Raw genomic sequence first — 13342 nt, 5'->3', positions numbered from 1 at the left:
CACCATTTTGATACTCCCTTTAGCTCAGTACTTTGGTCCTCCAAATGTTTTGGATGTCAGCTCCCAAAATTTCTGATTGCTGGTCAAACTGGCCAGCGGCTTTTGGGATCTAAGGTCCACCAACACCTGGAGGAGCAAAGTCTGGGAAACACTGCTTTAGCAAAATGCCTTGAGCTGAGGTTGCATTTTATATACTCTATGGCCAAGGGCAGTCTTTCAAAATTTATTCCAAGATTAAATTTTGGGCAATGGGTATAGTGATGAGACCTCGTACAGTAGCAGTATCTATCAATTCGAGCCCCTGATGACAGGATCATTGCACGGTGTTTATTTAAAAGAAAGCCCTGCATGACAGGTTGAAAATCATCAGGTGCAACTTCCTTAAGTGTGGTCATGCAAATATGGGGAACTGTTGAATGTCTACCTCTAAGGCAGTTAAAAGCATAGGAGCTCTTGTTCTTGTTGTGCACCTTCAAGTCTTTTCTGACTTACAGCTACCCTAAGAAAAACCAATCACAGGGTTTTCTGGGGTCAGGAGTCTATCACTCTCCCAATGCCACCCAGTGGGTTTTCATGGCTGCATGAGGAATCAAACCCTGGTCTCCAGAGTCATGAGCTAATATTCAAACCACTACAAATGTGTCATCCCTTGCTTGGAAACACACCTAACTATGATTGGGGAGTGGGGTGGAAGGAAGAAATGACATTTAAGTAGCAGTCATACCCCCACCCCTTATGCTTTAAGCCAAATACAAAGCCTAAGCTCCAGCTTATGGCATCATAACCTATGAACCTGAGTCAATATTGACCTTGTTTCTTCATATCAACCACTGCTGGTACTGTATATAAATGAAAATTGCCAGAAAATCTGTACCTGAGATATATAAGCAAACCTAAGAACAATAACCCCTTGGTCCCCTCTTCTTTTCCCACCCCGGGGGAAAAAGAAAACATAACCAAAGCCGTTGTCACTTGGCATCTTGCCTCTTGTATGACTTCCTTTCTCCAATAAAAAAAGGGAAAGGTGGTAAAACGGGAATGTTGGCTCAGCTCCAGGAATTATGGACACCTAGTGAGGCATAAAAGAAAGTGGAATCCCGCCTTTAATAAACAAAGCAACCTTGCCAGGTGAAATGAAGCAGGTGTGGCAACTGGCAAGAGATGCTGCAAGACTCTTGGAAGGGAGTGAGACGTAAGCATTTCTATTTTCTTTCCTATATGCACAAGTGTGCACACCCCTGTACTGTCAATAATCCAGAATAACAAGCAATCTCTGTTTCCAAAAATGAAAACAATGACATTCTTCTGTCATTTTAACCTACAGGTGTGGAGCCTATGGATCTCCAGGATCCTATGGTTCCAGGACCACCACCACCATCACCCCCCATGGATACCAAAATCCATGGATGCTCAAGTTCCATTAAATACAATGGGGCAGCAGAATGGTGCCCCTTATATAAAATGACAAAATCAAGTTTGCTTTTTGGAATGCATATCTTTATTTAAAAAAATAAATAAATTCAAGCTGTGGATGTTTGAATCCATGGATAAAGAATCCATGGATATGGAGGGCTACCTGTACATACATTTCAAGGCAGAACTCTTACTCTGAGATTTCTCTGCCTCATTCTGAGGACCAGAGAAAAGGCGACAGGTCTTGAGATATTGGGACATTGTTTCATCCCACCACAGAACCCCTCAAGTGCCCATTTTTCTAGTTTAATTTTTTTTAATTGCCTGTCTTTAATTCTTCTTTTAAATAGACCATAGCCTCCTTCCTCATGCTAAAACATCATTTTCTTCCAAACTTTGAAATAAACGTTATTTTCTTTCGTTCTTTCTTTTGCAACTCCCAAAGCGTTCTGCTAAACAAAGTGAAACGGGGGCCCTCTGACCCACCAAAGTTGCTCTTCCTTGGTCTAATGGATTTCATCAGGTTTGCAAAGAGCTAGGATTTCAGGAGGGGGAAAAAGGAGGGAAATAGGCTAAATGTTTTTGAGGAAGGAATGATGGAGTTCCTCAAGAAAGTTGTCATTGTGGGCCAGGTCTCCTAGATTTTTTGCTGCAACTAAAGAGACAGGATGGTATAGCAACATTGAATTAAGTGCTAAAAGGAATTAAATTAAGTGCTCAAATAGAGGGGGGAAATGAAGTTGGGTGAAAAAAATGGAAGGAAATAAATCAGTCTTCAGTTTTTGAACAGTGAGGTTTCCACCTTCCTCCTTAGATGCAGGTTCTTGAGCCTCCTTAGGAATAACTAAAGGCATAGGTCGAGTGTGACAGTGCCCATGTTGGTTTTCAGATGTGAAGATTGATGTAGCTTGCAAGGGATCAGAGACGCAATGCAAAGCATTCTCCCCTGCTCTAGCAAAGTCAGGTGTTTTTGCAGTTCAAATCTGCCAATAATATTGTTTAGGAAACTTCACTCAAGGTAACGCAGACTAGAACAAAGGATCAAATTCAGAGCTGACAATATTGTAAGCAGGAAATAAGTTCTGAAATCAAGAGTCTTATGAGTTTGCACTGGCAGAACTCTGGGTCTGTTTAAGGAGGCTGGGCTTTTCTTGCATATCGAAACTACTGTTTCAACAAGAGAAGAGAAACAAGCAACTGTTATTTTAGCTAAGCATTCCCCAATCCAGTTTCTTCCAAATACACTGCACAGCTTCCATCATCCCCAACCAGCATGGTCATGGGAGTTGTAGTCTAACCCAAGCGAAGGGCACTAAGTTGGGGAACTTGTTGTTAATTGCCATCAAGCTGACTTAGACATTATGGCAACCCTAAAAATAAGAGACTTCCAAGTCACCCTTTTTATCAAGTTTTCTCAGGTCTTGCAATCTTTAATTCTATCTGTCCACCTTTCTATTGCCTTCTTTCTATCTTTCTATTGCCTTCCACTTTGCCAAACACTATCTTTCCAAGTGAGTCATGTATTCCCATCATATGTCCAAGTATGAACATCTCAGTTCAACTATTTTGACTTCTAGGAAGAGTTCAGGCTTGATTTGGCCTAGAACCCATTTTGTTGACTTATTGGCAGCCTTCGAGCAGTGCATTTCAAATTAGTTGATTCTCTTCCTATCAGCTTTCTTCACTGAGCTTTCGCACCCATTGATAGAAATCAGAAATTTTATGGCATATATACAGTCTTGACGTTACGATTCGACAATGGGGAAGACTGTCTCCCAAACCAGGGTTCCTGATCAAAACTGTCGTTGTTGTTGTTGTTGTTGTTGTTGTTGTTTATTACCCACCTCTACCCATGGATCTTAACAAGTTCAATGTAGACAATGAGGTGATAGAAATAGTAAAAGAGTTCCTATACCTTGAGTCAAACACAGATCAGAACAGGGACCGCAGTCAAGAACTTAGAAGAAGACTAAGAATGGGGAGGATGGCTATGAAAGAACTAGAAAAGGTCCTAAAGAGCAAATATATACAACTCAACATGAAAGTCAGAATTGAACAATAATATGATCATAATATTGTAATAATATTCCTCATCACTGTGTATGGATGCGAAAGTTGGACAGTTAACAAAATTGACAAAAAGAGAATAAAGTGCCAACCTAGTTCTGGCTGACTAGAGTAAACGTCCGCCAGAAGACCTGAACATACAGGGCAGATTATATGTTAGAAGGTGATCATGTAACCATGTCTTCTTATCTCCACCTTGGAGGGAAACTGGTAACTTTCTTCTTTTATACTTATCAGGTTGTTCGTGTGAATCTCAGATAAGGAAGCTTGTGCTAACATCATGAGTGACTCAGGAAGGTAAGAACTGAAACTGTTCAACACAACAATCTTTCCACAGCAAGACATCCCTTGGTTGGCTGTGCAAAGAAACAGACTAGGCAGCTGCCTAAGTTAATGTCGTATAAGAGGTACCATGGTGACAGATGCACATAAACCCAAAATAGCATGCTTCCCTAGGCTTCCCACCCATAATATGCGGACTGCCTCACATCCATCCTTATAGGGAAACAAAGAAAGTGGGGCTGCCTCTAAGGAACACAGAGGAATGAGAGTGGATCTCTTTTTTTAAAAAAATATTACTGCCTTTCAAACTATCTATTGCCATGTCCGCACTGACAGGAAAACCTGGCTGACTGTCAGGGATTTCAGGCAATGAACTGTCTGCTGAAATGGCACCCACAATGGGTCGATGCTGGCAGCACTGTTTGCACAGTTCCCCCTCCCATCCTGGCCCTAGTCCCATTAAAACACAATATTCACTGGAGGAACTGCACGAACTTGAAAGTGACAGTGCTGTGGCAGGAGGTGGAATTGCCAGGCTAGAAGAGGTCAGTGGGTTGTCCAGCCCTGGTCACCTCTTGACATCTTCTGCCTACCTGCTGACATTCCTTCTCCCGTCTCGGCACCGGAGTACAGTCTGCATGCTCAAGGGATTATCCAGAGTTTCTGGCCTGACTTGGAGCAAATTGAGACTCTTTTTACTCCAGAGAATCACCCTAGAGTGCAGATTGGATCCATGCCTCTCCTATTTTGGGCCTTTGCATCATCTAAACAGATCAGTGTGGGTATGGAGCAGGAACATTTCTTTTTCCTCTGTGCAAATGCAGCCTATCTCTCCAGACATTAGCAAGCCTTGCATTGCTGCTTATAACTTAAATTTTCCTCAGATTCATATGTATCACCTCTTTATTACTCCATATCTTATCTTGTCCTTTTGATTCCGATTAAAAAATCATACTCATTCTCAAAATTGGTTGGGGTAATATAGTGGGTCCTTGGTATCTGCTGGGATTTGATTCCAGCGCCACCCCCCCCCCTCCAGATTACAAAATCCATGGATGCTAAAGTCCCATTAAATACAACGGTGTAGTAAAATGGTTGGTGTGGTGACCCTTATATAAAATGGCAAAATCAAAGTTTGCATTTGGGAATTTTTTGAACATTTTCAAGCCATGGATGCTTGAATCTGTGGATAAATAATCTGTGGATACAGAGGGCTGACTGTATTAGAGAAGGATCTGTGGGTCACTGGGGAGCAGGCCAGGGGCCCATTACAGCCCTGACTTCTTGGCAAGCCATTCATTCTCTATTTCTCTTCTACTTCTGAGATGATGGCATGGGCTGTTGGTGACTGCAGATCTGAGGAGGCCAGGACTGTTGTTTCAGTACATCTCCATGACCTTGCTTGGGGATTAACATAACACTAAATGGCATCAGTTTTCTGTATGAATTGTGGATCTTTGTAATTTACCATATTGCAAGATATCAGGGTAAGAAGATCCTTCCTCTGAGACTCTCAAACAGCCTGAGGGCCTAGCAATTTCTGAGAAGGAGGGATGGTGTTCTGGGAATTTGGACTTGTGGTTATTTTTTTAAAAGTTGTTGGCTGACTTGTCTCTTTTGTCTCTCAGCCTAGTTGGTGATGTCCCTAAACTCAGTGCCAGAGCCATATATGGTGAGTTCGGGGGTGTGGGTTTGTATCAAGAGGATTTCTTCATAACAGAGTGGTGGCAAACTTAAAAGCCTAATAGACATCCTATTTCCAATTCTATCATCCTTGACCATTTCAAGGTCACCTGCTCTTATAAAAACTGGTTCTCTGCTGCTGCCTTTTATACTCAGAACTTCCTCAACTTGCCATGTACTACCTCTTGCTGGCCTTCTCACCCTTCCTGCAAAGTTTCCAGTTAACACTTTAATAAGTGCTCTTGCTTACATTCCTCCTTTGACTCATCCTCGCCTAGCCTCCCTTCCTCTGACAAATTGCTTACACTCCAGTCTAGATTGTAAATTCCTTGTAGGTAGGGACCTAACATTATTAACCCGTAAAACTCTAAACAATGTCTTGAGCTGAATAACATAATATCTGTACTCTTTTGCAAATCAGCTTGCTAATTTTTTTCTAACCTGTGTTCAGATGCTTTTCAAAGCATCCCGTGCTGTATGAAACAATATTTATATCATTTTGCAAATCAATTTGCTGAATCTTTAAAACCTATAAAACTCTGAAAAGTATCCTGGGCTGTATAAAATAATATTTATATTCTTATGTAAATTGATTTGCTAAAGGCAGAACTGTTCATGCAGATTTAATGTACCTGAGACAGTTACCTTGCTTGTACACCATTTTGTGATGTGTTCTATCAAGTTGAAGGTGTTTTTTCCCCAGCAGTCAGCCAGGGTCATGATCAATTGAGCTGCCTATGAGAAAATCTGCCTACCACAGTGATTCTCAAACGTTGGTCCTCCAGATGTTTTGGACTCCGTCTCCCAGAATTCCTGACTGTTGGCCAAGCTGGCTGGGGCTTCTGGGAGTTGAAGTCCAAAAACACCTGGAGAACCAAGGTGTGGAAATCACTCCATAATCTGCTGCTCCCGTATTGTAAATTAAATCCCAGCCTTCTAGGGTTCCTTGAATGTTATTGTTATGTGCTTTCAGATTTCTTCCAACTTATAGCAACCCTAAAGTGGACCTATCATGGGGTTTTCTGGGGCTGAAAGTGTGTTAGTTGCCCAAGGTCGGTGGGTTTCCATGGCTGAACAGGGGCTTGAACCCTGGTCTCCAGAGTCGTAGTCCAACGCTCAACCCGCTGGCTCTTCCTTGAATTAGAGGAAGATATTTGATCTGAAAGAACCCTGGAATTTAAGGAACCCTGAAGAATTTGCTGGGATTTAAAACCCAAATTCAGCATGAGCCTGAGGTAGCAGCCCGTGGGGAAGCTGTAATAAAGGAGGAGAAGGGTGTGTGTAATTCTCACAAGCTAAACTGGTTCCCCCAGGGAGAGGCAGTAATTATATCCCTCTGCTGTAGGAGAGATAATCACTCTTTAAAAACAGAAATGTCTTCCTTAGAGGGATAAGTCAGTGGATGATTTAAAGTCCTCTAAACCAGACAGTCTTGAATCAGAATTTGTGGATTTTATGTTACATTACATTACATGATGGGCTTGCAAATTCGTTAAGATGACCCCATGGGATCCCTTCCAGCGTGTAATTCTTGACTCTAAAATTTCTGTGCTCCAAAAAAGTCTTCAGTCACTCATCTCCATCTAAGGAAAGTGAAACCCCACTTAAGCACTAGAACACCTGAAATGTCTCACCATTCAAAAGTGGGCTTCACACACACAGTACTGTGTTGCAATAAGCATAGCAGGCAAACTTCTGTATGTATATTTCCATTTTTGAGTTATGGTGGCATTTTATGGTGGTTCTTAACCTTTTTTTGGTTGCAGACCGCTTTGAGAATTTGGTAAAGGATATGAATTGCCTTCTCAGAAATATGTACTTAAAACACAACTTTGATAGTAACAGGAAGAACATAAAGCAGGAAAAATCATTTTTGAGGCCAGCTCACACCAAAGCTAATCCAAGGACTCCTAGAGGCTCAAGGACCAAGGTTTCTAGGGGGAAAAACTCCTGTTTTATCAGATGCAAGTGTGGATTCCCCCAGCATGTTGATTTAATGAAAAGTTTCATCTATTTATTTTCTGACTTTTTTCCCGTATTCAACAAAACTACAAAGATCCCAAACTATATTCCAGGAGATACTATAATTAATTAATTAATTTCATAGAATCATAGAATCATAGAATCGTAGAGTTGGAAGAGACCACTAGGGCCATCCAGTCCAACCCCCTGCCATGCAGGAAATCCAAATCAAAGCATCCCTGACAGATGGCCATCCAGCCTCTGTTTAAAGACCTCCAAGGAAGGAGACTCTATCACCCTCCGAGGGACTGCATTCCACTGCCGAACAGCCCTTACTGTCAGGAAGTTCCTCCTAATGTTCAGGTGGAATCTCTTTTCCTATAGCTTGCATCCATTGTTCCGGGTCCTGTTCTCTGGAGCAGCAGAAAACAAGCTTGCTCCCTCCTCAATATGACATCCTTTCAAATATTTAAACAGGGCTATCATATCACCTCTTAACCTTCTTTTCTCCAGGCTAAACATCCCCAGCTCCCTAAGTCGTTCCTCATAGGGCATGGTCTCCAGACCCTTCACCATTTTTGTCGCCCTCCTTTGGACACGCTCCAGTTTCTCAATGTCCTTTTTGAATTGTGGCGCCCAGAACTGGACACAATATTCTAGGTGGGGCCTGACCAAAGCAGAATACAGTGGCACTATTACTTCTCTTGATCTAGGCACTATACTTCTATTGATGCAGCCTAAAATAGCATTGGCCATTTTAGCTGCCGCATCACACTGTTCACTCATGTTCAACTTGTGCTCTACTTGGACTCCTAGATCCCTTTCACACGTAGTTTCATTTAGCCAGGTGTCACCCATCCTATATCTGTGCATTTTATTTTTCCGCCCTAAGTGCAATACCTTACATTTCTCAGTGTTGAATTTCATTTTGTTAGCTTTGGCCCAGCTTTCTAGTCTATTCAGGTCATTTTGAATCTTGATCCTGTCCTCTGCGTCATTCATCAGAGGGGGGTTTCCATTGCTATCCTCTGAGGCTGGGAGAGTGTGACATGCCCACAGTCACCCAGTGGGTTTATACATGGCCAAACCAGGATTCGAACCCATAATCATAGTAGTCCAACACTCAAGCCACTACACCATGCTGGCTCTCCCTTAGGTCACAGAAATCTGGCTTGTTGTTGTGTCTGAATGGGACCTGTACTTTCTAATTGACCACTTTAGTCAACGTTCCAAAGAAATTCATCTCCTATAACTAATGTTTTATGTATTTTTGCAGAGCAGAGGAAGAAGTATTCCAACATCATCATGGCTGATGTTTCCCAGTACACTGTCAATGTAGGTCTCCAACATTTGAGTTTGGGCTATGCTGAACTCTGTGCACCATAGCTGGGGCATCAAGGTTGAATTAACTGAGAGTGGGGAGGGTTATGACTTTTTATATTAGGGGTGGTGATGTGAGAAACAATGGTTCTTGGTTGTCTGACTTATCACCAAAGAGCTCAGAGGAATCCCTTATTTGACTCATATGTAAGTCTTGTGATTGCAGTGAGTTCTAGGAAATGTCCTGAAGCAGTCAGTTTCCTTCCTCTATCCTCATTTGTTATCTTTAACACCCACTTCTGTGTTGTTTATACAAACCCATCTTTCCTGTTTCATTTCCTCATTTTTTTCTTTGAATTCCACCTCCTTTCAAAGAAAACAACTCCATGATATGAATGTCCCACTCTCCCACCCATTCTCATGATCCTATTTCCGGTTCTTGATTCACCAGCTCAAGACCAGGGTTCTAGAGCACATACTCATTTCATGTAGGATGCTGCTTAAGCCTGTTATTTTTTTTAAGCTCTTGGGGTTTGGTTATGAAGGTTTTTGTGTTTTTAACAAGTGGTTTTTCAGGGTGGCATATGCAGAAAATAGTTCAAATGTCAATATTATATCACAATAAATTGTTTTATACTCCGCCTGATCACTGGCATATATGGGCCAAGGTGGTCTCTACTGACATGTAGTAGCTCTTCAACATGAAAATAGCTTAATTGGAGATGCTAATGGAACTATGGTTTGTTGTGGAGGGGAACAATATAATAATAATCAATCAATTGAACAATATAATAATAATCAATCAATAATAATCAATTACATCAAATTTAGAGAAAGGGGCAAAACCTAATTGGCCAGTTCACGTTCTGTTCAGGAAGGCTAAGACAAATGAAAATATATTTGTATGGAACCAAAGAGTCAGTGGAATTCAGGGCCTCTTAGAAGGGCATTCCCTCAAAAGGATGCTGTGGCTGAAAAAGGCACACCGATGGGCATCACCCAGGTGGTGGTGAGATCCTACTAAGTCCTTTCTTCCTTCCTTCCATCTCTCTCCCTCTCACAAACACACATATACACAGACAAACCACTCTTCTCCAATTGCCCACTTTTTAGGGCAAGATCCGTAATGATGGATTGGGCACAGTGTCTTTAAGGAATTGTGTCCACTATAACTGATCTTCCCATTAAGGCAACCTCAGCCAGTTTTCAAGATTTCCCAGAACAGTTTGGAACCAATGAAATAAACTAGCAGAAAATGTAAGGGACATGTAGTAGATATGCCCATGCTTCATTTGCTTTTTTGTGTCTTCCAGCACCTGGTGACTTTCTCAATTGGAGAAGAAGATGACTTGGCATCTGTGGAGGATGCCACAAGGAAACTGTCCATCATGGATGCCCAAGGGAAGATCTGGGTTCAGGAGATGTTACTTCAAGTGAATGGATCGGCTATCAAGCTCTTTGACATAGACTCAAAGGTAAAGGAGCAACCAGTGATTGTGGTGTTAGGAGTTAAACCCCCTCTTCAGAGCTTGGAAGGAAAAAGTAATAAATAACATAGGCTCCATCCACATTGCAGAAATAATCCAGTTTGACCCTACTTTAACTGCCATGGCTCAATGCCATGGAATTCTGGGAATTGCAGATTAGTGTGGCATCAGAGCTCTCTGGAAGAGAAGGCTAGATGCCTGACACAACTGCAAATTCCAGGATTCTATAGCATTGAGCTATGGCACTTAAACTGGTGTCAAACTGGATTATTTTACAGTGTGGACTCAGCTACAGTTTGGTACAAGTAGTTATGTTTTGGGGTATAACGGGTATAATGAAGTTACATTTCAAATGTAACAAAAAGAAAGAGTAAAACTACTTTCCTGTTGTAATGAATAACAGCCGTTAACTACGTTTTAAGAGGAAGTGAGTCATTTTAACAGGATTTTGTTCATTTATTTTTGACAGGAGTTTAAAAAAAAAAAAGCAACACCAAACAGGTTTTTTCACTCAAAGGGGGCTGATTTACAAGGAAGTAACAAAAATGGCAACAAATATCAAGTTACTTCATCAACATAGCAATGAGTGATGAAAACAGTTTACTTTGCAAGCATTATAATGATAAAAAGGAACAAATTCTAAAAAGTAACTCCCAGGCTTTGTATTGCCTTAGAGAAGGATCCATATTGGTTTTCTGAGTTAGCATAACATTGGGTGACTTTGTTTGCCCCATAGGAGGAACTGGAGAACTATGGATTGGCAGCCGTGGCTCGTTGTGAGGCTGTTAGACCCGAATCTCGGTCCCAGCCCTTGCTTCTGCTTGTGTGCCAGGAATCCAGTCAGCTGAAACCTGATGTCCATTTCTTTGAGTGTGACCACACTGGGGTAAGAAAAATGGACACTGTTTGGGAAATGACTCTGTAGTGTCATCTTGTTCAGCCCCCTGAACATATTGCCTAAAGCATATATTCTTTGGGTCTTGAGGAAGGAGAAGACAGCAGAGTTCTGTCAACTCTGACCAAGCTTTCATCCTAATTTCTCTTTTGCTTTCTCCAGGCAGAACTGATCCGACAGGACATTAACAGTGCTTTGCTGGACTTCAAGTCAGGAGGAAATACCCAAAGGAAGGAAGCACTCAGGTGAGTAAAGATCCATACACCTGTGGAGCTGGAGGGATGAGAAAAGGGGGATTAAAACATATCAGGACAAAAGTACACCTTATTCACAAGCAACTGATGTTTATATCCTGATGTATGTTTAATCTAAGCAGCAATATAACTACAAGGGAGGATGACTTGCGTGTACTGCTGGATTCAGCCTTGAAGCTGGATGCTCAAGTTTTGGCATTGAGAACAAGAGTGCATTTGCACAGTTGAAGCAAATGTGCCATCTATGCCTTGTCCTGGAGATGTCTGATCTGGTCGCAGTGACACCTCAATCCTGTTTATTCTGCTAGAATGTGCTCTATAGCGATATCTGAAAATGTTCTGAAACATCAGCTTTCCAAAATACTGCAGCCAGACTGCTGACCAGGGCTGGATACAGGGAAGATATGATTCACTTTTATGACACCTTTGCTCACTACTGTCTCCAGACACAATTCAGAGTGCAGTGTCCAGATACCCTGGAAAGCCCCATACAGCCTAGCAGCAGGGTATCTGAAGGATTGTATTCTCTCATTTGAGCCTAATCAATCTTTTAAGATCTTTGGAGGAAGACATCCCTTTGGTTTGCCACCATCAGAGAACCCATTTTGTGGTCTGACAGCAACCTGACTTATGAGTTTACCACACAGAGGCAAATCTCGTGCAAAAACAGGATTTCAAAATCCAATAAACACCTACAAGCGCAGATTGTTTTTCAAACACATTGGCGGAAAGAATAATAATGCAAAAATAACAAGAACAGAAAGCCAACAAAAACCACTCCTTTCTACTTTCGGACTTTCCTGAAAGTTAAAAAAGCGGGTTTTGTCGGCTTTCCGTTCAGGTTATTTTCACGTTATTTCTCTTTCGTGCAAAAGTCATCTGAAAAACAACCCGCATTTGTGGATTTTTTCTACTTTCTGTTCAGGTTAACTCTGAATGTCATGTGAAAAACAATCCACAAAAGCAGGTTGTTCTCACTTTAAACCTAGTTTCTGCACGGGATTCATCCCATGTGATAAACTCCTTAGGCTTTAAGCAAAACAAGTGAAGAATTCCCATTACTTTTTTCCTCCTTACCAGGAAACACTTCACCTGCTGCATTTCAGCCTGGCAATCACTCTTGGACATGGGGATATGCCTGTGCTTAAAAACATTGGTCTCTGTGGTCTGGATGAAGAGTATAAGTTAGAGGGTGACCGAGATCTAGAACAGAGGAAGATCCTTCCCTCTTTATCTCAATTGTTTGCTTTATCTCTCGTCGACAGAGCTACCCAAAAGTGGATTGGCAACCAGACACAAAAGACTAAGGATACCGTCCCTCAGCTGCCCCGACAGGTGCCTTCCAGGACAAAGGTCATTGCACCAGAGCAAAAAGAGAACGGTAAGAATGTGTCTCTCAGTCCAAGCCAGCTGCAGTGTAAGCCTGTGTACCCTTCAGTACCAATAGCTATATTAGGTGTAAGGAGAGTGTTCTCTCCCCACTGAGCATATGATTTACAGACAGAAGGTTCCCAGGAGCTGCCAAGCCTTGGCATCTCCAATTAATCTATTCTCATGTTGAAGAGCTACTGCATGTCAGTAGAGACCACCTTGGCCCAGATAAACCAGTGATCAGGCTGAGTATAAAACAATCTCATATGTTTACTAAAAACAATAAGCTTCATATATTAAGTGCATTCAACAAGACCAACTCCAGAGAAAACTTGCATGAAATCATGTTGTATCTCATTGACCTCATGGAGAAGAGCTAGAGAATCCTGATTCTCAGGGGGCTTTTCACATCTGCGACTTTCACTTTTGCAGATTTGATTATTTGTGGATATAAGTAATATGTTTTCTCTAGAAATCTCTAGGTCCTCCAGTGCAACTCTGCCAGAAATTGACCACAGAGTTGTGCTGGAGAAACCTAGAAGTTCCTAGAGAAAACACTTCTCTAGGCACTTGTAGGTCTTCCAGCATGATTCTGTTATCAGATCTTG

General features: G+C 41.7%; 1 protein-coding gene across 1 annotated transcript in view; it reads left to right on the top strand.

Moving 5' to 3' along the window:
• The first annotated feature begins 3760 nt into the window (after positions 1-3760).
• Positions 3761-13342, top strand: part of LOC149303667 (epidermal growth factor receptor kinase substrate 8-like protein 1) — a 31429-nt gene continuing 21847 nt past the window's right edge. Inside the window, exons 1-7 of the mRNA XM_089480798.1 lie at positions 3761-3777; positions 5391-5434; positions 8684-8742; positions 10041-10202; positions 10951-11100; positions 11272-11354; positions 12629-12744. Of these exons, the coding sequence (XP_089336924.1) occupies positions 3761-3777; positions 5391-5434; positions 8684-8742; positions 10041-10202; positions 10951-11100; positions 11272-11354; positions 12629-12744 (631 nt within the window). The remainder of the gene's footprint in view (positions 3778-5390; positions 5435-8683; positions 8743-10040; positions 10203-10950; positions 11101-11271; positions 11355-12628; positions 12745-13342) is intronic.

This window comes from Sceloporus occidentalis, unplaced genomic scaffold, assembly GCF_023333645.1.
Source record: "Sceloporus occidentalis isolate IW3139 unplaced genomic scaffold, rSceOcc1.0.p SCAF_14, whole genome shotgun sequence".
Taxonomy (NCBI): domain Eukaryota; kingdom Metazoa; phylum Chordata; class Lepidosauria; order Squamata; family Phrynosomatidae; genus Sceloporus; species Sceloporus occidentalis.
Note: the sequence above shows the minus strand (reverse complement) of the source record. Positions and strands in the feature narration are given on the sequence as shown.